General features: G+C 39.4%; 1 protein-coding gene across 1 annotated transcript in view; it reads left to right on the top strand.

Moving 5' to 3' along the window:
- plppr5 (phospholipid phosphatase related 5) overlaps window positions 1-27,281 on the top strand; it is a 105,361-nt gene that overhangs the window by 68,965 nt on the left and 9,115 nt on the right. The window contains exons 4-5 of the mRNA XM_002933800.4: window positions 9,139-9,315; window positions 22,102-22,221. Of these exons, the coding sequence (XP_002933846.2) occupies window positions 9,139-9,315; window positions 22,102-22,221 (297 nt within the window). The remainder of the gene's footprint in view (window positions 1-9,138; window positions 9,316-22,101; window positions 22,222-27,281) is intronic.

Here is a 27,281-nt window from a genome sequence, read left to right as displayed (position 1 = left end):
ACAGGGGCAATGCATAAGGGCAATTTCAGTTGAAATTTTGGGGGCTGCGCTCTATGTGCACTACCTGCAGTTTTTCAGTGTTAACCCCCCCTACCTGTGAGATAACCCCCACAATCTATATATTTCCGAAAAGTGCACACCTTCAGCTATTCAGAGACACCACTCTTCTCTTTCTACATGGACAATTGTGGCCGCAGTCCCTTGCAGAAGTCAGCGCTTTGGTCAGAAATCAAGGAAAAACCAGATAAAAACCTAGATTTCTCCCCAAAATCTCCATGGCAACTACCAAAAACTTACTAAACATCAATCTGCAAGTTCCCCTGAATAAAACGATACCCCATATGTATGGGTGCACATAAAGACGTGGCCACCAAATGCCCCAAAACAGGGGCAATGCATAAGGGCAATTTCAGTTGAAATTTTGGGGGCTGCGCTCTATGTGCACTACCTGCAGTTTTTCAGTGTTAACCCCCCCTACCTGTGAGATAACCCCCACAATCTATATATTTACGAAAAGTGCACACCTTCAGCTATTCAGAGACACCACTCTTCTCTTTCTACATGGAAAATTGTGGCCGCAGTCCCTTGCAGAAGTTAGCGCTTTGGTCAGAAATCAAGGAAAAACTAGATACAAACCTAGATTTCTCCCCAAAATCTCCATGGCAACTACCAAAAACTTACTAACCATCAATCTGCAAGTTCCCCTGAATAAAACGATACCCCATATGTATGGGTGCACATAAAGACGTGGCCACCAAATGCCCCAAAACAGGGGCAATGCATAAGGGCAATTTCAGTTGAAATTTTGGAGGCTGCGCTCTATGTGCACTACCTGCAGTTTTTCAGTGATAACCCCCCCTACCTGTGAGATAACCCCCACAATCTATATATTTACGAAAAGTGCACACCTTCAGCTATTCAGAGACACCATTCTTCTCTTTCTACATGGAAAATTGTGGCCGCAGTCCCTTGCAGAAGTCAGCGCTTTGGTCAGAAATCAAGGAAAAACCAGATACAACCCTAGATTTTGGTCAGAAATCAAGGAAAAACCAGATAAAAATCTAGATTTCTCCCCAAAATCTCCATGGCAACTACCAAAAACTTACTAAACCTCAATCTGTAAGTTCCCCTGAATAAAACGATACCCCATATGTATGGGTGCACATAAAGACGTGGCCACCAAATGCCCCAAAACAGGGGCAATGCATAAGGGCAATTTCAGTTGAAATTTTGGGGGCTGCGCTCTATGTGCACTACCTGCAGTTTTTCATTGATAACCCCCCCTACCTGTGAGATAACCCCCACAATCTATATATTTCCGAAAAGTGCACACCTTCAGCTATTCAGAGACACCACTCTTCTCTTTCTACATGGACAATTGTGGCCGCAGTCCCTTGCAGAAGTCAGCGCTTTGGTCAGAAATCAAGGAAAAACCAGATAAAAACCTAGATTTCTCCCCAAAATCTCCATGGCAACTACCAAAAACTTACTAAACCTCAATCTGCAAGTTCCCCTGAATAAAACGATACCCCATATGTATGGGTACACATAAAGACGTGGCCACCAAATGCCCCCAAACAGGGGCAATGCATAAGGGGGGGCTGTGCTCTATGTGCTCTACCTGCAGTTATTTAGTCTAAACACCCCCATACCTGTGAAATAACCCCCGCAAACTATATATTTCTGAAAAGTGCACACCTTCAGCTATTCAGAGACGCCACTCTCCTCTTTCTACATGGAAAATTGTGGCCGCAGTGCCTTGCAGAAGTCAGCGCTTTAGTCAGAAATCAAGGAAAAACCAGATACAAACCTAGATTTCTCCCCAAAATCTCCATGGCAACTACCAAAAACTTACTAAACCTCAATCTGCAAGTTCCCCTGAATAAAACGATACCCCATATGTATGGGTACACATAAAGACGTGGCCACCAAATGCCCCCAAACCGGGGCAATGCATAAGGGGGGGCTGTGCTCTATGTGCTCTACCTGCAGTTATTTAGTCTAAACACCCCCATACCTGTGAAATAACCCCCGCAAACTATATATTTCTGAAAAGTGCACACCTTCAGCTATTCAGAGACGCCACTCTCCTCTTTCTACATGAAAAATTGTGGCCGCAGTCCCTTGCAGAAGTCAGCGCTTTGGTCAGAAATCAAGGAAAAACCAGATAAAAAAACCTAGATTTCTCCCCAAAATCTCCATGGCAACTACCAAAAACTTACTAAACCTCAATTTGCAAGTTCCCCTGAATAAAACGATACCCCATATGTATGGGTGCACGTAAAGACGTGGCCACCAAATGCCCCAAAACAGGGGCAATGCATAAGGGCAATTTCAGTTGAAATTTTGGGGGCTGCGCTCTATGTGCACTACCTGCAGTTTTTCAGTGTTAACCACCCCTACCTGTGAGATAACCCCCACAATCTATATATTTACGAAAAGTGCACACCTTCAGCTATTCAGAGACACCACTCTTCTCTTTCTACATGGAAAATTGTGGCCGCAGTCCCTTGCAGAAGTCAGCGCTTTGGTAAGAAATCAAGGAAAAACCAGATACAACCCTAGATTTTGGTCAGAAATCAAGGAAAAACCAGATAAAAACCTAGATTTCTCCCCAAAATCTCCATGGCAACTACCAAAAACTTACTAAACCTCAATCTGCAAGTTCCCCTGAATAAAACGATACCCCATATGTATGGGTACACATAAAGACGTGGCCACCAAATGCCCCCAAACAGGGGCAATGCATAAGGGGGGGCTGCGCTCTATGTGCTCTACCTGCAGTTATTTAGTCTAAACACCCCCATACCTGTGAAATAACCCCCGCAAACTATATATTTCTGAAAAGTGCACACCTTCAGCTATTCAGAGACGCCACTCTCCTCTTTCTACATGGAAAATTGTGGCCGCAGTCCCTTGCAGAAGTCAGCGCTTTGGTCAGAAATCAAGGAAAAACCAGATACAACCCTAGATTTTGGTCAGAAATCAAGGAAAAACCAGATACAAACCTAGATTTCTCCCCAAAATCTCCATGGCAACTACCAAAAACTTACTAAACCTCAATCTGCAAGTTCCCCTGAATAAAACGATACCCCATATGTATGGGTACACATAAAGACGTGGCCACCAAATGCCCCCAAACCGGGGCAATGCATAAGGGGGGGCTGTGCTCTATCTGCAGTTATTTAGTCTAAACACCCCCATACCTGTGAAATAACCCCCGCAAACTATATATTTCTGAAAAGTGCACACCTTCAGCTATTCAGAGACGCCACTCTCCTCTTTCTACATGAAAAATTGTGGCCCCAGTCCCTTGCAGAAGTCAGCGCTTTGGTCAGAAATCAAGGAAAAACCAGATAAAAAACCTAGATTTCTCCCCAAAATCTCCATGGCAACTACCAAAAACTTACTAAACCTCAATTTGCAAGTTCCCCTGAATAAAACGATACCCCATATGTATGGGTGCACATAAAGACGTGGCCACCAAATGCCCCAAAACAGGGGCAATGCATAAGGGCAATTTCAGTTGAAATTTTGGGGGCTGCGCTCTATGTGCACTACCTGCAGTTTTTCAGTGTTAACCCCCCCTACCTGTGAGATAACCCCCACAATCTATATATTTACGAAAAGTGCACACCTTCAGCTATTCAGAGACACCATTCTTCTCTTTCTACATGGAAAATTGTGGCCGCAGTCCCTTGCAGAAGTCAGCGCTTTGGTCAGAAATCAAGGAAAAACCAGATAAAAAACCTAGATTTCTCCCCAAAATCTCCATGGCAACTACCAAAAACTTACTAACCATCAATCTGCAAGTTCCCCTGAATAAAACGATACCTATGTCTGGTTGCGCATAAGTACATGGCCACCAAACCTGAAAATGCATAATATTGGGGCTGCACTCTATGCACCCCTTTTTTTTGCCTGCACCCGAATGAATGGAATACGCTCGGGTGCAGGCACATGTAGCCGATATACGCATGAAAACGCGTGAGAATGCAAAGTCTCGCGTTTTCATGCGTATATCGGCTACATGTGCCTGCACCCGAGCGTATCCCATTCATTCGGGTGCAGGCACAAGTAGCAAGCGTAGGGCTGAATTTTCGGCAATCGTTTTTCCACTTGCTGAAAAAATCAGCCCTACGCCATGTGTGGCATCAGCCTAACCCTTGGCAATAGAAACTACCAGAACAATCTTAGCACCTCTGGACCTTTCTAGAACAACTGAAATCAAATGAAGTTAAAATGGAATAAAACCACTAAAAGCAATCAAAGAACAATAGTTGCAATGAAATCGGTGGTCAGAGCCCTGGATCCACCAATGTCACTGCAAAAGCAACCTTTTAGGGGCACTAAACACACAAAGAACAATGCAAAGATAAAACACCATAAAATCAGTAAAATCCAATAAAACCACCTAAACCAACAGAAGAACAATAATTGCAATGAAATCGGTGGTCAGAGCCCTGGATCCACCAACGTCACTGCAAATTCAGCACCCAATAGCAATAAAAAAGTTACAGTGCAATAGAATAATTCAAAAACAGAAATCAATTATGAAAATGCCAAAAAAACACTAAAATGCAACCAAATAAATCAGATAATTATAGAGCAAGATCAGAAATAAAGTTTTAGTAAAAAAAAAAGACTGCCAAAGAAAGCAAAGAAAGAAAGAAAAGAAAAGAAAGAAAGAAAAAAAAAAAAAAAAAAAAAAAAAAGTGTAAGTGTAAGTGTGTGTGTAAGTGTCTGTGTGTGCTTGGGAAAGTTGTAAATAAGTGTGTATGTGTACAAAAGTGTAATAATGACAAAGATAGAAGAAAAAATTGAAAAAAAAAAAAAAAAAATTTTTAGACAGTTGAGATAGAAATAAGCAAAATAAACAGTGGTAGAGAGTTGTAGTTCAGCTTACCCAAGGCAGGCAGGCGATCAGAGGCGATCAGGGGCGATAAATCCAGCAGGAAGGCAGCAGGGGAGCTCCATCCGGTCCAACGTGCGCAGCAGGAGTGAGGGAGCCGACAGTAGGCGGCGACTTTTAAAGGGACAGCAGTGGACACGTCATCAATGCGTGTCCACTGCTGTCATTGGCTGGAGCGACGATCGGTGTGGCTGGGCGACCGGATCGGTGAGTATGTCCTTATTCGCTCGTTGCCTAGGGGGTTGTGAAGGCTTTACAAGCGCTGCGCTGCTTTAAAAGCGAGCGCAGCGCTTGTAAACCCGACAGTGCCATTGGACGTAGATTCTACGTCCCATGGCACTTTGGTCCCTTGGTACCTGGGACGTAGAATCTACGTCCCTTGGCACTTAAAGGGTTAAAGCAGCGTAGGGTTTTTTGTTATGCTGAGGGCAGTGAGGTTGGGGAATGCCCTTCCTAGTGATGTTGTAATGGCAGATTCTGTTAATGCCTTTTAGAGGGGCCTGGATGAGTTCTTGAACAAGCATAGTATCCAAGGCTATTGTGATACTAATATCTACAGTTAGTATTGATGTTGGTATATAGGGTTTATGTATGTGAGTGTATAGATAGGTCAGTATAGGTATATGTGTGCTCGGTCATGTGGAAGGTCTCAACTTGATGGACTTTGGTCTTTTTTCAACCCAACTTAACTATGTAATGGGTTCTATAGCAGCCATTCCTCAGGGAATATGTTTCAGGGAATAACTATAATTATATCATTATTTCATGATATTAAATTTGCTTTATTTATATTCTTTTGGAAACACAATAAAACCTCCATTTTACATCCCCCGATTTTAAGTATTCCTTATTTTACATAGTATTTTTATAGGAAACCACCCCTTTTAGTTAAATAATTATGGCAAATGACTTATTATTACTTGTGGCAAATTACTATAGTAAAACTGCATATGCATCCAAGGCCATAAGGAGCCCCACAAACTGAGGGCTCCTGGATTATGTGTTCAGTGACCATAATTGATTCTGTACATCCTGTCATACTAACCCTGCTGTGTGGTTGGGCTTCCAGCATTGCACCTTGCAGCTAATGGTGGTCCATAGTGATTAGCCAATCTGTTCTGTTTCAATTTACTGAAAAATCCACAAAAACATGGGAAAATTCATGAAACGGCAAAAATTCAATAACCATTTTTTCTCAACCACTTTTTTATTCAAGGCAATTTATTATTTTTTTTTTTGCAGCAACTTTTTCCACATTTACTTCTATGTTAAATCTATAATGCGAGCAACAGTAGCTGTAGATATTACAGGTAATATCAGGGTTGGACTGGGGGGTACTGGCTCAGTGGGGCTACTGCCCCAGGAACCTCCACACCCCCCAAGGGCTGCCCCACTGCCCATCTAAATCTGTCCCCCAAGCGCATGTACAATACAGTTACCTTGGGTCCGCTGGAGAGGGTGATCAGCAGCCCAGGGTCAGCGATTTCCACTGGCGATCAGGTCTGGGCTGGCGGGGCCCAGTGTTTTTTTTCCGGTGCCCTGCTGGCCCAGTCTGACCCTGAGAAGCATGGTGCCTTTAACATCAGGCAAACATAGGAGATTTATAGGACAGTAAAGTATTATAGTTCCTGAAATGATGCTGAAAATTGGGATGGTAATTGCATCCATTGTGCTAAACAAGTTGTCAAAGGGTCATTATCAAGCCATTTTATTTGATTACATGCTGTTGCTGCAGCTCTCATTTTGCTTATCCTGTAATGCACACTGTTTTCTAATTAAAACACATTATTCTATGTCAGAAAAAGTTCCTCTCCTCTTGCAACACAGGGCTGCCTGGCTAACATACTTTTGTGCCTAGTGCTTATGCCTATGGTTAATGTAAGGACCAGGGAAGTCCTCACAAGGGATGCTATAGCAATGATTGGCCACAGTAGGTATAGTACATTGTATATGTAAATGACAGAGGTATTTAGGTTGTTTCAGCATCTGCTTTGTAGGATACATTTCACAAGGTTCTCTCATAAAACTCACATCACTTAACACTCTCTGAGTATGTAACGGTACTGGAATGCAACATTTTAGAAGAGTACAAAAAAGGCTTTAGATTCAAAAACTTTTTGCTGAATTTCTCATTTTTATACAATTAATACCTACCATACCTTGATGATAGTTTATTTTTTTGAGAAAATGATTCCTTTACTATATTGATTATAAGTAAATGCACACACATAAGAAAGGGCACAGAAAACACAGAATGCTTATAATCATAACTGCCATCTAGTTAGAGCTCATTGCTAATAAATCAATAAACCTATTAAATCCTTTTTTCCCTCTTTTTCCTCTTCTCATAATATGTATATAAATATGTATATCACGTTTATATAGAAGCAAGAGAGTAAGACAACCATTGAATACAATAATGTAACTAAATACAACTAAAATTCTCAGCAAGAATGCAACAGTCTATATATTCCCATCAGTCTCTGTGGCATTTCCCAACTGTCACACTTGTCAGTAGCCTAGGAAAGCAGAGTGCCCAGCATGAAACAATCCAATAAAAGATTTATAATAAACACTCTAATATCATCGTTAAAAATATTTATCATCAAATATATTGATCATCAACAATAATTAAACCAGGGGATGGATGGGGGTGTTGGCATATGTGTTTAATTCCATGTTCTGCTTAGATTAACTATTTTGTTAATGCTAACTTAAATGAAATGTAATTAATTAATTAATGCAGTAAGAGCCACTAGTGTGGCATTAATTGGTCTACTGCAGTGCTGTCCAACTTCTGTGGTGCCGAGGGCCGGAATTTCTCTAGCATAAATAGTGGAGGACCGCTAATGGAAGCCAGTTTTGACCACTCCCCTTTTTAAATCTACACCCACTTCAAACCACACCCATGTTATCACAAGACCATGCCCACATTAATGGTGGTAGCAAAAACCCAAATGGTTTGTGCTCAATTCATCATTCATATGTGAAAGTATTGTATTATCATATTAAGACACACCCTAAAATCCATATGCCTCCTCCTCCCCTGTGGATAGCACCTTAGGGACCATTTAATGGCTATTTCCAACAACTAACAAACTCCCAGAACAAACCTCTGCCAGTTTCACCTCCTACAAGCAGCATAGGGCAGACAGAGCATGACACACACAGGCAGCTAAGGGCAGGCAGAGTATGGCACACAGGCAGCATAGGGCATGTAGATTATGGCACACACATGCAGCATAGGGCAGGCAGAATATGGCACACACAGGCAGCATAGGGCAGGCAGAGTATGGCACACACAGGCGGCATAGGGCAGGAAGAGTATGGCACATACAGGCAGAGTATGGCACACACAGGCAGCATAGGGCAGGCAGAGTATGGCACACACAGGCACCATAGGACAGGCAGAGTATGGCACACACAGGCAGTTTTCTGCCTGCCCTATGCTGCCTGTGTGTGCCATACTCTGCCTGCCCTATGCTGTCTGTGTGTGCCATACTCTGCCTGTCCTATGCTGCCTGTGTGTGCCATACTCTGCCTGCCCTATGCTGCCTGTGTGTGCCATACTCTGCCTGCCCTATGCTGTCTGTGACAAAATGCTGGAGGTGTGAAGACGTGAACAGTGTGGGTGATAACAGCCTGAGCCAGAGGTGTGAACAATGCAGTGGTGGAACATTGTGAAGGTGTGAACAGTACAGGGGATTACTTGTTTAAACAATACAGGGGAATTACAGCCTGAATCTGAGGTGTGAACCGTGCAGGGGACCAGTTAATCTCAATACTGATACCATTTAAATCTTACACAAAGGTAAGCCATCAAAGCAGCCAGACAGGTGGGTGGGTGGCCACACAGGGGGGGGGGGGGCACCAGCTGGACAGCACTGGTCTACTGTTTTAACACAACTTACTGGTAGTGATGAGTGAATCTGTCCAAAAAATTGTGTGAAAAATTACTTCACAACTTTTTTTATGCAAAGCAGCTTTTGTTGATGCAACCGTGAATTTTCTGCCGCAAAATTTTGCACAAGTTTCTCAAAACAATTTGCCAATGGCGAAATGTGGAATTTTGCTGCAAATCCATGCCTGGCGAAAAAATTCACTCATCACTACTTATTTACTGGTTTCTAGACCTAAGCAAACTTGTCGTTTCTTAGAACATTATCTCCATATTTCTCAACTTTTCTTTTTATTCTAACTGAATTGTGGTTTGTTTTTATTTGCAGATGTATATTACCAGCACAATCAAAGCCAAAGGAACACGACTCGCCAAACCTGTCCTTTGCTTGGGTTTAATGTGTTTGGCTTTTCTTACTGGAATAAACAGGGTGGCGGAATATCGCAATCATTGGTCTGATGTCATAGCAGGGTTTCTAATTGGAATATCAATAGCTATTTTTCTGGTATGTGTAACATATTACCCTTTAAATTATTATTTTTTTATAACTGAAGACAATATAACATGTTATTGATGATAATAATATCCTATTATGGTCTGAAAAATATTCAAATTGTATCTTGTTCCTTTTGGTGCCTTCATCAGCTTTATATACAGTATATGGTACACTTATGTATATAAATGCTATTGCCTATATTGTGCTGTAATACAAAAAGATGCACTTTTTTAAGTGATTTTAATTTTTTCTGTAATAAGATTAATATATGTTGCCCTGATAGCAGAGACATGTTATCGAGAAAAAAATTAAATATAAATATGTAAGCTATAAGGACATAGTCACTAAGGTGTTCCATGACCTCATATTAAAATATGATGACAAAGGATGAGTACTTTTATACAAGTCAACAAAATCTGAGAAATAAGGGCTGCTGGCACTGCATGTCTTCTACAGAGCTTTCCAAGTTCTATTCTTGCATACTTGCATTACTGCCTAGTGCTGGGGAGCCCTAGAAAGGGTAACTGAGTAAACTCTCCAAAGAAGAATGGGCAGTCTGCCCGAGGGGATAAATAGTGCTGCAAAGAGACAGAACAGAGTTGAACCCTTTGTGTGGTAAAATGAGTAAGGCAGCCACCTCGTGGCAAGAGTTTAAATCCATTCTGGTGTGCTTTACAAATTGACTGGAGACTAGTGATGAGCGAATCTGTCCCATTTCGATTCACCATAAAATTTGCGGAACGGCAAGAAAATTCACGAAACACATTTGTTGCACATTTTTTTTTTCCGCCCGCACTTTAAGAAGCGAGCGCGCCTTTTTTGACGCTACCACAGCAAATCTGACGAGAAGCAAAAAAAATGTACACGCGGCAAATTTTTCCACAGTGAATTTTCACAGAAGTTTCCAATGGCAAAATGCGGAAATTCGCTGTGAATCCATGCCTGGCGATAAAATTCGCTCATCATTACTGGAGACTTTGTTCTAGGTCTGCCTAGAATAAGGGGCAGCAGGGGCAAGTTGAACCGTAAAAGGGGATCTGGGGCCAGTGCACCCTCAGAATATGGGGCAGCAGGGACTTTGTGAACTTCCCTAAAAGGGGAATTGGGGCACTCCCCAGAATAAGGTGGAAGTGTGCTGCATCCTGAAAAGGGTCACCATAGCCTGCCACTTTTGGGGTTTAGTACCACAGCTGGCTCTATCAGCCACTCCCCCCCACTCAATTTCCCAAGCACCTCCCTCTTAACTCTTCTGGGGGGGCCCAACTTCTCTTCCCTTTTTTGGGGTGCAACTAATATTTGTTCATTTGGCGAGGTCGCCAAATAAGCAGATGGTTCCCCCCGATTATCATGCCAATGCGATAGTATGGCCATAGGGCCATTAATAACTTAGGGAAGCAAAGCAGGGTGACACTTCTAAATGCCACATTTAAGTGCCTTATCAAGAATGGAGATAGACTGGAGATAGAACTGGAGTAGAGCTCTTATGGCAAGGTCATATTTGCTGGCAATTGTAAACTTTTGCTTATATTCCAGTAATTATTTCTTAAAACTCTACATTTAAAACTCTACACTCAGGGGCACATTCATTGACGTACGAATCCGAATCACGAAATACGATCATTTCTGATGATTGCAAAAGTCATGGCGATGCGAATGGCGATCCAATAGCCACAAAATTTTCATATCCGAACAATCGTAAACGGTGGGAAAACCTTTTTGACTTTGACACTTCAGTCAGATTTTGGAAGTCTCCCATAGGGCTCAATGGCACTCTGCAGCTCCAACCCGGCCCAAGGAAAGTCTCCCATAGGGCTCAATGGCACTCTGCAGCTCCAACCCGGCCCAAGGAAAGTCTCCCATAGGGCTCAATGGCACTCTGCAGCTCCAACCCGGCCCAAGGAAAGTCTCCCATAGGGCTCAATGGCACTCTGCAGCTCCAACCCGGCCCAAGGAAAGTCTCCCATAGGGCTCAATGGCACTCTGCAGCTCCAACCCGGCCCAAGGAAAGTCTCCCATAGGGCTCAATGGCACTCTGCAGCTCCAACCCGGCCCAAGGAAAGTCTCCCATAGGACTCAATGGCACTCTGCAGCTCCAACCCGGCCCAAGGAAAGTCTCCCATAGGGCTCAATGGCACTCTGCAGCTCCAACCTGGCCCAAGGAAAGTCTCCCATAGGGCTCAATGGCACTCTGCAGCTCCAACCTGGCCCAAGGAAAGTCTCCCATAGGGCTCAATGGCACTCTGCAGCTCCAACCTGGCCCAAGGAAAGTCTCCCATAGGGCTCAATGGCACTCTGCAGCTCCAACCCGGCCCAAGGAAAGTCTCCCATAGGGCTCAATGGCACTCTGCAGCTCCAACCCGGCCCAAGGAAAGTCTCCCATAGGACTCAATGGCACTCTGCAGCTCCAACCTGGCCCAAGGAAAGTCACGATACCGAAGCTTGAATGAATCCGAAACTTTCGTACTCGCCGCAACAAATACAATTTGTCTCGCAAATTGTTGCAAAGTACGAAAAAGTCGTTAAAATGAAAGAAAATAGCGCAGAAAATAATCAAAAGTTGTTAACTTTAGAAAAAATAACTAATTGTTTGTAATCAGACCTGACGTACTTTAATGAATGTGCCCCCTAATCTGTTGATTAACAAGAAATCCATTTCAATGCATATTGGAGGGGAGTCGATTTCTATCACATAAATTCCTCAGTCTGGGAAAAGCAATAGCAAGCAAGTGTCAGAAACTGCTTATACTTACAAATTCATTTCTATTAGTAAGTGGTTTATAATGGCATATTATATGTACACGTATTTGTATTTATTTCAATGTATGTTCCACTGTTAACTGTATAACTGCACAGAAAAACTTTACTGCACTAAATATGCACTAGAGCTATGTAAATTGACTCATAAATACATATATACTAAGGCTACACCTTTCAACTTTAATCCATTATGATGAAAATGCTCTTTTCATTGTTCTCTATTTATATACATGGTTTTTATACTCTGCATTACTGTAAACTTGCATTTGATACTTGTAATGTGCCTGTTTCTCTTCTAGAGTTAATATTACCATATATACAAATATTGTTGTGAATATAATATTTGAACTTGGATAAAGAACTGTCTAAAAGAGAGAGAGATAGAGGGTTATAGAAATATGGCAAATAGAACATGTTCTAACTGGATCAATATTGATAGTGGAATAGCTCAGGGGTTTGTCCTTGACCCTTTGCTTTTTAATTTATTCATAAATGACCTTAAAATTGGCATTTTAAGTTCTGCCTTTATTTCTGCTGATAATACTAAATTGTGCAAAACTAGCTCCACTAGCAGGATGTTGCTGCTTTTCAGAGATTTGAACTGGCATGGAAATTGGCAAATTTAGTTAATTGTTGATAAATGTAAGGTTAAACACTTGGGTAAAAAATTATAAATGCCAGGTTTACACTAAATTGAAGCATGATGAGGACCTTCTTAATTGAGAAGCATTTGAAAAAGAGTATGCAACTTTAGGCATAAAAGGACATTGACTAGAGAAATATAAAGATAATTTTGCCTCTTATAAATCCCTACTACAGTATCACAGGCAGATAAAATAGGAAGAAGGTGTTTAAGGGCTCTGGCACATGGGGAGATTAGTTGCCCGCGACAAATCTCCTGTGTCTCAGGCGACTAATCTCCCCGGATTGCCATCCCACCAGCGAAAATGTAAATCACCGGTGGGATGGCATACGCGGCGGCGCAATTTCACTGAAATCGCGCACGTTTCCTCTCGAGGCAACTTGCGCGATTTGCCTGAAATCGCGCCGCCGCGTATGCCATCCCACTGGCGATTTATATTTTCGCTGGTGGGATGGCAATCCGAGGAGATTAGTCGCCCGAGAACAGGGAGTTTTGTCGCGGGCGACTAATCTCCCCGTGTGCCAGAGCCCTTAGGTGTATACTGCCCCTTAAGGGTGAAGACACACAGAGCTACTAGTAGCAGCTACTTGTCACAGCTACAGAAATAGACAATGCTGATCATTTACTGATAATTGTCTCTATGTGTGTTTTAGCAGAGGAAATTATCAGTAGTAAAGGTAGTGCGAGGTTTTCTTTATTTATAGATAGAAATTATCAGTATTGTCTATGGAAGGGTATTTTCTGGAGTTTACTAGCTGTAAAAAGTACCTGCTACTAAGTAGCTCTGTGTGCCCTCACCCTAAAGGGGCAGTATATACCTAAGACACCTTCTGCCTATTATTTTAATTAAAAACATTTGTTTGCCTTTATAATGTAATTATACTGTTTGCGCTAATTTGAAAGCTGGCTTATTTTCACGAAACTACCCCTACCCCCTTCCTTTGTATCTACCTTTAAACAAACAAACCCACCCCTTATCTAAGCAGCAGCCTTTAGGGCTCTGGTACATGGGGAGATTAGTTGCTTGTGACAAATCTCCCGTGTCCGGCAACTAATCTCTCCGAAATGCCTAATCTCCCCGAAATCTCCCCAAAATGCTCCCCAAAAGTTTCCTCTCAAGGCAACTTCTGCGATTTCGGGGAAATCGCGGCGCCGCGTATGCCATCCCGACGTCGCAGGCCGACTAATCTCCCCGTGTGCCGGAGCCCTTAGGGTGAAGACACACTGGGCTACTAGTAGCAGCTGGAAAACGCCAGAAAATACCCTGCTATAGAGAATACTGAGAATTGCCTCTGCTAAAACACACATAGAGACAATTATCAGTAAATAATCTACACTGTCTTTTTTAGTAGCCACGGCAAGTAGCTGCTACTACTAGCTCCGTGTGTCTTCACCCTTAAGTAGCTCCATATCAGAGACTTCTTAGTGGACTGGTAATTAGTTTTATCAGCTTCTCTTGTGCTCTGCAGGATCTGGAAATCACAGGAAATACCAAGGTCAAACAGATTTTTTGTTTGTATGTTTAGTGCCAGAAATAATGAAATCCATACATATTTCTTAATTTATACAGGCAATGTTCAGCACAAGCCCTATTCTTTGAGCTGATGTTGAAAAGAGGAGTATACAGCCTCTTTAGAAAGGATTATAATGAGCTGAAAAGAGTGCAGAGAGTTGCATATTACCTTGTAAAAGGAAGGGAACATTTATATTATGATTAAAAACTAACAAAGTTAGGGTTGTTTTTTCCGGAGAAAATGTGCTTGCACAATGGCAAGCTCTAATTACTCTTTAAGCGTACACTAGAGAACATTATAGACAAAGAGCAGGGTATCATTTAAACGGAACTGAACTTTTTTAAGAAATGCAAATGGTTCTTCATGTTAAGGGTAGTGAGGTTGAGAAAAGCCCTTCATTAGTGATGCTGTAGTAAATTTTGTACCATAGCAATATTCTCTATTGCTGGGGTGCACATTGTATATCTCCTTATTACAATAAAAATTACTTCAAAAATCATCATCAACTCCTGATTGCTACAATGTAGCAATGTAGAAATCATATCTGATACATTTTATTGCTACTTACTACTCTTCTTTCTGCAAATTATTTATCTAAATTATTCAGTTCATTTTTCAAATCTGTAAATATTCCTTATTAAATCCCTTTGTCCTTTTATATTTTTCTAATATTTTAAGATGTTCTACTTTTCTAATTTTAAAATCTGCAGAACTATTCTCAAGAACTTTTTTTAATCTATCCTTAAACCCCTCAGTATAACTTTTTTTTTTTTATACTAATGATCTCCCACAAACATTTAATTCCCTTTACTATTAAGTATATTTAAAACCAAACCCTTCACTTTTATTTACTGTGTTTTTCTGATATTATTACATGGCAGGAAAATTCATCTTTTCTTTTTTTTTTTAAATTATAATTTTTATTGTGGTTTACAACATAACAATCCAAAACAGCACACTTGTATTACATTCTTGTTTAACTATGCAGGTAAGTCAAGGAGTGCACAATCTTTTGCTAATTTCGATCCCAATAATGAAATAACAGTGCATAGTAATCGTAACCAGTATTTCGGAGTAGGGGTTTCCTGTCTGTGAGGGGTGATTTAGTTCCCCTCGCTAGATTGAGTTTTTTGGGAACCCCTTTGCCGGGTAGTTTGCTGATGGATAATGGTGGTGTGCTGTCTGCATTAACCAAGTTAAACAAAGATAGTGGTATATATACTCAGTGGAAAAGGGTATGTGAGGGGAAAACAGTAAAGTATATATATTAAAACCATAACTAAGGAAGGAAAGGATAGAAAGAATGAGAAAGATTATAGGAACATTCTGCTCATTCACTTTGTGGGTTAGTCCAATGTAAGTCCATGGTCTTGTTGTGTGGATACGTCCAGTGGCCATCAGGATGGAGTCTTCCTCTCCTATTCAGTCTGTATGCGAGCGTCGGGCCAAGAAGGGTCAGCTGGAGAGATGGTGCAGCTAGGCTTATTCACGTCCATGGTGCGGCAGTCAGAGGCCAGGGGGGACAAAGGCCAGCAAAGCATCAGATGTGATTAGTTTAATTTAGATTAGGAAATCAGTGGGGTCCGTGCCAAAGGAAGTAGCTGAGATGTGAGGTCTTAGGCTGTGATCAGTCTCAGGTATTGTTCAGAATGCTTGAATTGGTTCCAATAGAACCACTTCTGTATGAATTTTAAATTCATCGTTTCTAACTGTAACTGAAACATGTTTCAAGGAGCGTACCCTGGCATTCTCAAAGTCTTGCCAACATGATTGTCAGTCCCACCAGCAAACCTCATTAGAGACCACACATATAATCAGACAATTGTCATATGATTTATTCTCAGGACTTGAATCTGTAGTGGTACTCCCAAATCATTTAGAGACATATAATACTTATCACCTTCAGGATTTTAACAAGACCTTCTACACTTAAAGAAGCCATTACATTCTAACCAATACAACCTCCGTCTCTGTTTTAATGGTAAATATTGATACGACTGAGCTATAATGCTTCCTCTCCTAACTCCAAACAGGGTGGACTTATGTAAATTATTGAATAGAACTGAATCTTGCAAGAGAACTCTCTAATGTTTTCTTATAATTTTCTAATGATAGTATCCTCTCCAATCTTCACTTTGTTAAAAAAAAAAAACCTTTCCCATGTTATACTTATGTTTACAATCTCATTGACCTTTTTTGTCCATAAAGATAGCCTTTGTGTATACAGGTATAGGACCCGTTATCCAGAATGCTCGGGACCAAGGGTATTCTGGATAAGGGGTCTATTGGATCTCCATACCTTAAATCTACTAAAAAATCAATAAATCATTCATTAAAACCAATAGGATTCTTTTTCATCCAATAAGGGTTATTTATATCTTAGTTGGGATCAATTATAAGGTACTGTTTTATTACTACAGAGAAAAAGGAAATCAGTTTTAAAATTCTGAATTATTTGATTAAAATGGAGTCTATGGGAGATGGTTTTTCCGTAATTCGGAGCTTTCTGGATAATGGGTTTCCAGATAAGGGATCCCATACCTGTACTGTTATTATCAGATTTACCTCATACCCTCGACCTAACAGTTTATCTCTAAGTGCCATAGCATGTGTTTGGAAGGTGTTTCAAGTGGGACAAAAACAAGTAATTTTATTCACATATTAGGTGAGTTGCAGCCTACAGGCTGTGAACTTTCATCATACGCTAATTTGACACTGAATATTAGGCACATATCTAAAGGAAAATCAACCAATGATAGCATAATCAACTAACCAAAAACAAAAGGAAAATGTGCAAATAGAGAAATAATACCATTCAGCCTTCATAGTAGCAGATAACATCAAATTCAAACCACTTAGAATTCTGGTCTGTAAAATAAAGATCCATTTTACTGTTTTTCTCTATATAATAGGTTTGGAAAGGTTTAACCCTCTGCAGCACAGATATACTAACAAGTAATTAAATAGCTCACATACTTAGTGCAATTAATGTATTTACAAAATAGATTTTTGACATGCTATTATTATTCCTTTTGAGTAGCTTTAGGCGTATGTGCAAATTTTCCTTTCCACATTGGCTAAATATAGATCTTGGAGGTGTCCACGCCAGACATATGCAGCGTGTCGCTGTGCACTTTATTCAGAAAACAATGCCTGGCTGTCATCCTACAAATCAACTTCCTTTTAATGCGAAGCCCCAGCACTTTCATCTGGGGTTTTATAATGGCAGAATTCAAGCACATCCCTTCTCTTGCAGAGATGGTGCTGTCAGCATGCCTGAACGACTCAACTGTAATCTTGTACCTAAGATAGTGTATCTGGCAAAACTGACAGTTTGGGGATCGATAGGAGACAAATGGAAGCAACACGTGAGTGTTATTAGTAAAACAGTGGAAGTGCAGTGCAAACTCTCTTACAGAAATGACAGTTTTTTTCTGCTGCATAAAAATCCCAAATAGCAGCAAAGAAAATATGAGCCAAAGTTTTCCAATTTTAGAATCAACCAGCTTATTAAAAATCAAAACAACTGCTAAATTCATATTGCCAAACAGCTGCTAAGCTGGAGTTTATAAAATGAAACTGGGTAATATAAAAATTAAAAAATAGCAAAAGATAAAATATACATGGTTTCATTAATAGTAAATAAAAATACATTACAATATATTTAAATTGTGTATTGTTCTATATAAACATGTATTATTAATTAACATTTATAGAAAATTACAATATAAATGATGTATTATGTATACACATTATACTGTTATCAAATAACTATTTAGCAAATGGTTTATTTTCAATTAGAAAATGTATTAAACTTATAGTAAAATACATTTACATAATATTTTATACATAGAGCATCATCTGTTTGAATACTTGCATTTACTTTACTTTATTCATGAGTGGGAGCTGCCATATAGTGCATGTGTTATGCCATACATACAAGCAATGTGCAGATTCCCACGGTTTGTAAACATAACATACCAAATATTCCAATGTTCAACCCATCCAAGTAAACCCAGATACAAATGCATTGTTTAGTAATACCGACTACTACTTGAATGTGCTGTTATGTAACTGTATGCCTTCCCATTGTTGTAATACAGAGAATGGCCTGCAAGGTAATTTTAAACTCATACATAGTCCTGTGCCAACATTTTATAATCCCTCATTACATAGAAAAGACTCCAGTGGGTTGGAAATATTGTCCTGCTCTATTCCATATGTCCCTCTGAACATATGCAGCAAAGTAGGTGTGAGTTATACACCAGTGTGGGTTTCTATTTTTAAAGTTAAACCTGTGGATCAACCATGTTTAGTAATTTCTCAGTTTCTCATTCATGTCCACGATGCTCATGTAGGAAGTGCTGTAAATTTAAAGTATTAAAGGGGCAGTATACTCCCTTGTTTACCGTTAGTGTAATGGATAAAAAATAGATTTTGTTTCTGTTTAAAACAATATGCAGAAAATATGTTTCGCACAAGCCATATTCATTGAACATATAGTAAAAAAAAAGATGTATACTGACCCCATAATGCCCCTTGATTGTTCCTGCACAACCCCAGGAGAAGGCACCTTCTATTTAGCAATGTATGAACGATACTGGAATGCACTACATGGAAAATCGATTTATCTTTTGTTTAAAGGAGAAGAAAAGGTAAAAATTAAGTAAGCTTTATCAGAAAGGTCTATGTAAATACAGCCATAAGCACTCACAGAAATGCTTACAGTCCTCTATCAAAAGAAACACAGGATTTCTTGCCTCCCTTTTTGTAAACATGTTCTTTGGTATCAGACTTCCTCTCTCAAAAAAAATCCTTCATTCCCGGGGCCAGAGTCTGCACAGTTCTCTCCTCTTTTCCTTCTCCTTCCTGAAGTATGTTAAAATCATTGATATAGAAGATCTGTGTTTTAGAATATTATTATAGGTGCAAAGGCTACTTTAAAGGAGAAGGAAAGGCTAATAAAGAGTTAATCTCAAGCTTCAAGCATACCTACAGTTCTCTCAACAGTGCCCTTAAGTCTCCCCATATTTCACCTGTTCAGATGATCAGAAGCCAAACAGGAAGAAAAAACCCTGAGAAAGTTCCCATAATGCCTCGCTCCTGCACCGAGACCCAGACCAGTGCACATGCTCAGTTTGACTATCAGCTTCCTGCTGATTGGCCCAGATCCACATTCCTAAGGGGGGAGTGAGTTCTTAGCATTCTTGAGGGAGGGGGTGCAGAAGAGAGGATAGGAGAAAGGAGGTTTGTGTCTCTGGCACAGGAAAGCAGACACAACAAATCTTTTGACAGAAGTCAGTGCAGCGTTTCTGTAAGTGCTTATGGCTGTATTTAAGTCATAACAGGATTCTGGGAAGAAATTCCTTAAGGCTCCTAGAAAAGTCCCATTTACATGGGCTTTGTCCCATATACATGGGTTTATCCTATAGGCTACAGCTCACCCACTGGGTTTAAAGCAGAAGCCAGGATAATAGCTGATCAGATTCCCAACTACAGACCGGTTTCGCCCTTTTTGGGGCTCATCAGTGTAGCGCAGGGTTTTCTGATCAGCTTAGGTAGAGCCAGGAGTGGGGATTCACGAACAAGCTAAAAGGATTGAGGAGACCGCCTCATACGTATGCAAATAAGTCATAACAGGATTCTGGGAAGAAATTCCTTAAGGCTCCTAGAAAAGTCCCTTTTACAGCTTGGCTGTAGTGTATTGTATTTACATAGACCTTTCTGATAAAGCTTACTTAGTTTTTACCTTTCCTTCTCCTTTAAGACATGTAAATAATTCTATGAATTCAATCCTACTTCTTGACTTTTATGAGTATAGGTTGTTTTAAAACACGGACTGTTTCAAGGTACAAAATAACAAGCCTTGCAAGTCTACTTAAGATCTGTACATGCTGTTGTGGCATGGATAAAACTAGCAGTACAACACAGAAGAACACGTACCTCACTGCAGGACTGTAAAATGTCTATGTGTTCTGCAGTGATTTTATGAGAGATTGGGAGACTAATAATCCCTCACTCTTCGTTATTTAGCACCTATGATTTAAAGTGCATTACCTAACTTTAAAAATACCCCATATGTTGTACAGTTAAGGTTAAACAGAGGCATTTAAAGAAAAGTTTTTTGCAAGTTGTATATATATTGTGCTATAGATTTTTGTGTGTGGCAACTATAAACAAGGAATTACTGTATCTTTTGTAAACCCCCAAGCATTTACCTATTCCTGATATCAGAAAGTTTCTGAAAGAGTACTCTGCAGAATATAATGTGGGGACATGCGGAGTGGGAGGCCTGTGTTTCTGTACCCCTGCTGACACCAATTAAGAGTGATATTCTTTTTCTCAAATCTTTGTGGAGATTTCGCTTCTTTTCACACTCCTACTTGTTGGCTGGTTCAAAGGATCTATTTTAGAAGCATTGTCTTTATATTAGTAATGTAACAGATCAATAAACCAGGGAGACGTTTAAATTATATTCCATATACAGAGTTTTATATAAAAAGCAGAGGAAAGCAGAGGAAAGGTCCCCACCTGCCCTCCCTTAGCTGGGGGTTGGTTCTTTCTTTTTTTAATTTCTTGTTTTTCTAGTTGTCACATATGTGGCCTTGGAGGGTTGAGGGGTACATGGGTTTAGCTAACTAGTGGGGGGAAATTTGGGTAAGATTAGGTAAAGTGGCATGGATGATCAGCGTCCTGCTAGTTGTCACAGCTTTGGCAGGTCCTTGTCATTCTGCCGGGGGGGGGGGGGGGAGCAGCTTGTTCTGGTATGCCAGATCAGGTATAGTGGATGGTTTAACCCCTAAGGTGGGTGACCATTGGTGGACAGTGGGAATACAAATGGTGCACTATAAAGCGTTGGGTGGGTACTAACATGGCTAAGTAGAAAATGGGACCGGATAGGTCCCGGATTGCCGGCTGGTATCCTCCATCTAGGGATTGGGCGGATGGAGGATAGCATGGCTCAGGTTGGTTGTGGAAGGGCAGACTGGCAAGGGGCTTGAGGTCAGTGTTTTGGGCATGGTAATGTTTTGCACTTATGGTTATATATTGATGTATTTTGATGATACATGTTTACCATTTTGTATTGTATTCAATTATTTTGCACTGTTTGTATTATTAAATAAAGCTGTGGCTATTATCATTTCCAACAATGATATCGTCACACAGTTTTTATTGGTGAGTGAGGTGAGTGTAGGTCGATGTTTGGGTCATGGCTTAATAGCAATTCACTTAAGTGCACTGTGCAGGCTGCAGTGGTTTCTGAGATTAAAAACATGGTGGTTATTGTAAAATAAGTTTGCTATTTCATTATTTTTTACTATTTCTGAAGGTCTAATTAATAATTAGCATATTGCAGGCTAGACTAGCATGCAATATACAACTGGAAATAATGTAGACATTCACAAATGGCTGGTTTTAAAGGCATGAGATCAATACCTTATGTTATTGCACCACCTTCAAACAGTATTCCCCTTTATTAATTATTAATGTTACAGGAATATGTTGAATTATATGCAGTGCTATATGAGGAGCACGTTTTCTAATGTAATCTGTTGGGACCAGCCCATACGAGTGGCAGAGGTAGAAACTCAAAAAGCTTTAAATACATACATTTTAATTGAAAATCAAAGACAGAAACTATTCAATTCTACTAACATTGTTACATTCCTATAATAGTAAAAAAAATCAAACATTAAAGACACTTGATATATTTCATTTTTCTATTTATATGTTTTGTGTCTGCATTGAAATTGGGTGCTTTATTATAACATTTACATAACTTACAATAACTAGATCATGTAAGTGGAAGGTTGATGCGCTGTTCCAAGTCAGTAAAGTTCGACCACCTATGTTTAATGGGTTAACATTTTGTTTTTCTAGGTAGCATGCGTGGTAAATAATTTTAAGGGACGACAAGCAGAACACGAACACTGGACGACTGACAATTTAGCCCAGATGCCGATGATCAGCATCCCTAGGGTTGAGAATCCTTTGGAAAAGGTATGATGTTTATGTTATAATATAAATGTAAAACCTTATATTAAAATAATGCTTATAAGTGCAAAGGATTTTCCTATAAGCGCAAAGATTTTCCTTTTATTATATTCATCCAACAGAATCTTCACAAATCAAGAAATTACAGGGCAAAATGACCACAAAATATTATATAAATAATAATGTGTGTAATGTGTGTTATTTGCAATTTTATACATTTATTTTTTAGTGGGTTTTTTTTTTTTGCCCTCTTCAATGCAGTAACTGTATATGTGCAGCATCATACCATATAGAGGTTTACCCTGATGTATAAATATATTAGTCCTTACTAATTCTTTGCAGCTTGTCTCCCTTTTCCCCTTTATTTTTGTATGGATTTCCCACTCAACTGCATGTAAAATCTATAGCACCAGTTTCTAGGTTCTTATTTCATATGTCCTGGCAAGATTAAAGGCACCCCGCAAAGATTATGCAGAATATTATGTGACTTTGACAGTAGACTAATGATATAGCTGAAACAGGAATTCAATTTGCAATGAGATAGAAATATATAGTATTTTCCTTAAGCCCACAATGATAAATGTTAATATTTTTTACAGTATAAAATGATTTCTATCTGGGAATATGATTAATAGGGCCTATTGTAGGGTTAACATAATAGCTGCAGACATATTGCTTTCTATATCTAATAAACACTGCAAAGTGGCTTTGTAAAGCCAGAGATCTCAGGGAGTATTAATCGTGATTCAATAAAATCTACTGCTGACTTGCATTGTACTGTGTCTTGTCGAGGTGATAGGGAACAGTATATTGGAAATGCATTCAAAGACTGCAGAACAGGAACGGTTGAAGATATTATTATGTTTCAAATATCTACGCACCATGTATCCAAAAATACTATAATAATCTATATAAACCATAGTGATCCAGTTGTTTTCTACGTACAGTATATTGCAGAAAATAAGCTCATTGCCACACTGAGCATAAAATCTAAAATAGACTATAGTGTTACTTAACATATGATCAAATATTTAAGCTCTTAAGCAAAATCAACCATTTTTAATAGTAACACAAAAACAGTTTTGGTGGAATTATATAAAAGGAATGGATGGTAAAATATGCAAAATACAAATAATTATAATACCACATTTACATTGTACCATATTATGTCACGATAATGTTGGATGGCCATGGAGAATGGCTCCATACAGATAGTATATAAATAAACTAAAATTCAGTTACATAGGGTTGAAAAAAGACCAGTCCATCAAGTTCAACCCTTCAAAGTAAACCCAGCACACACAAACCTATACTGACCTATCTATACACTCACATACATAAACTATATTTACAAACATTAATACTAACTGCCATACTGCCTCACTGCCATAACAGCTGTCATGAAACAAGTACCGTATATACTCGAGTATAAGCCGATCTGAATATAAGCCAAGGTACCTAATTTTACCTAAGAAAACTGGAAAAACCTATTAACTCGAGTATAAGCCTAGGGTGGGAAATGCAGCAGCTTCTAAGTTTTAATAATCAAAATAAATTCCAATAAAATTAGGATCTATCAATCTTACTGAACAAATACGTGCAGGGAATGAGTATGCGAGATGCCAGGCTCCCCCCTACTCCCCCCCTATTCAGTGTGAGTTTTACTTTAAGGAGTTCCCCCTCCCTCACCCTCTCTCCCTCCGTAACTTGCCGTTCTGTTGCTTGCCTGCATCAAAGAGCTCTTGCCACACAAAGAGATAAATAGCAGGCCAGTTTGAGCTTTTCCATGCATGCCTGCTCTCCCTCCCCCATTACACACATAGACACTGGAGCTGAAGCAGGGAGCGTGTGACGTCACGCCGGGGGCGGGGCAAGGAACCAGGAAGGATTGGCACACAGAAGAGAGCGCAGGGAATCAGGTAGCAGAGGAACTCGAGTATAAGCCGAGGGTTAATTTTTCAGCACATTTTGTGTGCTGAAAAGCTCGGCTTATACTCGAGTATATACGGTATGATTCCATGATCCCCCTTAAGCAAGAGTCCTCAGAATCTCATTAACTCGAAAAGGGCCATTCCAGTTATGGAGATCGAATGCATTTTCTGCATCCAAAATCAGAGTTAAGGCCAGTTCAGGGTTATTATTAGCTTAATCTGTTAAATCATTTGTCCTCCTGGTTGTCTAAAGTTAATATAAACCACTTGATTGTTATCTATTAGGGCTGGCATAAATTCAGAAAGCCTCTTTGCAAGAATCTTGGTAAATAACATCAGGTATTCAGTGATATGAGACATGATTATGGTATTTAGGTATTTCTTTCCCTTTTATAATAATTCTGTCATGTGAAGGATGAGGGTTTGTTAGATGTTAGATTTGTTAGTGGGATTTTTTTGTTGATAGGTTTTACAGCACTTGGATCAGTTTTCTTTATTAAGAATTGGTTTTTTTTTTGGTGCATGTGTTGGGGTAGATCATTCAGGGGCTTTGTTTTAATGGATTTTCTTAGGGTGGCATTGGAGTTATAGAGAGACTTAAGCTATAGATAATATATATATGTAATTTTTGTTCACAGTACAGTATATTCAGTCTTACCTTGTTTATTTCTGATTGCTGCTATTTCACTTGCTACATGTTAGACTTTAAGCTTTTGACCAGGAATGCGTATGTGTTATTCAATTTATAATTAGTAAGGGTTTCTAATTTTTTTTTCTCTTTATTTGAGGCTAAATCTATAATTTATCCCCTTTTGACTGCCTTATGAAATTTACATAAATATAGTCCACAGCATCCATAAAATCCACAGGAAATATGTCTCAATTCTTTGGCTTGAAAAAGTAACATCTAGGTTTAATGTTGGATTCAGATCTTTAGGTACAGTACCTGTTCTACATCTAGGCCTGGCTATGACATGTTGTATGTTAATACTAGTCCAGCCTGCAGCCTGTGCCTCTTCATGTTTCTGTACTGAACCAAGTATGACTGGAATTAATAGCTGCTTTGCTGGGAACTTTTGGAGGTCTTTGATTTAGAGTTAGTGCTTTTTTGGTTTCTTTCTCAGATTAAATTCTGGTTTATATGTTTATTTCATTCTTTAGCTAGCCACATATCACTAAAAAAGTACAACACAACTAGTTATATACTGTATGACCTGGTACCTACAGTAGGTTCATACTATGCTGTTCATAAAGGTACTCTGTCTATGCATTTGGATTCAAGGTGCAAATAACAAGCTACACAGACACTAGGGAGCTTAAGTTTAGAAGGTTTTGCATTCATGGCCATCTTTTCATGTTAGAAATCTGCTTTAGTAAATCACATGGAAGTTATGCAACAAGATGCTTAGAAGTTACCTGCTATTATATAGGAATTCAGCAAGAAGATTCTGCAAGATACAGGTATGGGATGACGTATCTGGAAACCTGTTATGCAGAAAGCTTCCAAGTACAGGAAAGACAACTCCCATAGAATCTATTTAAGCAAATAACCTTATTAAAAATATTTTTTGCTGTAATAATAAAAGAGTATCTTGTAATTGATGGTAACTAAGCTGCATGAATCCATATTGGTGGCAAAGCAATCCTGTTGAGTTTATTTAATGTTTAAAAGTTTTTTTTTTAGCAGACTTAAGGTATGGCGATTAAAATTACAGATCCTTTATCTTAAAAACCCCAGGTCCCAAGCATTCTGGATAATACATTCTATACTTGTAGTAAAAATGATGATTCATGTTACGTTTTCACTTATCACTTGCAGTTATATATGGGCCTTTTTTATAGAGTATTCTTATTATGTTTCAAACACAATCTATCTGTATACTGTAGGACAAGCAGAATCATTGTAATGAAAGTTCTGACGAAGACATCGGAAACACTAACTCCTTTAAGGCCCGGTTTGGAAGGCTTCTCTCATGGTTATCCAGATTGAATCGTTACGAGCACAAGCACAAAACAAGGCAATAGTCATATGCGCATGAGCGCACCGGTGTGTTAGTGTGCTGTGTTTAGATTGACACATACAGATGTGTGGGTTTTTTTGTGCAACTGTTTAAAAGTAAATTGTTGGGGGTCATAATTATTTTATTTTTCTAAATGGAATCACGCTGCAGTGTGGTATAAAGTAGTTGACTATTTGGCACTGGTAAGCTCCACAAACTTCTTTTCATCATAACTATAATAACTTTAAAGCCTTTGAACATTTGTAAATTAATTTTCCCATACTTTACTAAATACATCTGTTTACAGATCTCGGTATGCCTGTCTATCAGTATTGGCCTGGCACCCACTCAATATCTCACCCCTGCTCCCCATCATCACTTCACTTGCACAAGCCCTACCAGATGTTCACTAGCAAACTTACTTACCCCCCCCCCAAGCCCTGACGCCCCCCCAGCAAATGATTCTCACTGCCTGAGGATGATCACTGGAAATTTCTCACTTGGAACTGTACCTCATCTTGCCTACCCCTAGTTCCGACCCTGTTATATCATTTTTGTACCTATGATGCTTGGGGAGGAAATTACTTATATTTCACAGATAAACTGAAAATTTTATTGGGGGAGTAAAAAGCACAAGACAAATTTTCTGCCAATGGTAGAAACTGCAGCTGCAGCAATAATCATCCCAGTATAATAATATTTTATTAAATTCCATTTCAGTGTCTTCCATACAGGACTGATGACCCTACCCATAATTCTTTTAAAGTAATTTAGTACAGATTAAAGTATATAATGAATTTATTTTCAAATTAGATATTTTGTTAAGACATCGCTTTATGGCTCCACTAGAACTCAGATGTATTATTTATACGGTTTTAATGACTAAAAATATTATCATAAAATAATGACTTTAGAAGGACTAAATACTCTATGCAGCAACATAAAACTGGGCAAAAGAGACATGTCTGTATTATAAAGGGCTTATGTGTTGAGTGTCTTGTTTGGGCTGAGATAAGCACCATGGATTGGTGACCTTTCTGAAAATTAGAACAGAACAACTTTTCTGACATTTTCAAAATGCAATAAACTGCCAAAATATAGTGTTCCAAGCTGTTCAGCAAAAATACAATAACAT

The sequence above is a fragment of the Xenopus tropicalis genome, chromosome 4, assembly GCF_000004195.4.
Source record: "Xenopus tropicalis strain Nigerian chromosome 4, UCB_Xtro_10.0, whole genome shotgun sequence".
In the NCBI taxonomy this organism is placed as follows: Eukaryota; Metazoa; Chordata; class Amphibia; order Anura; family Pipidae; genus Xenopus; species Xenopus tropicalis.
Note: the sequence above shows the minus strand (reverse complement) of the source record. Positions and strands in the feature narration are given on the sequence as shown.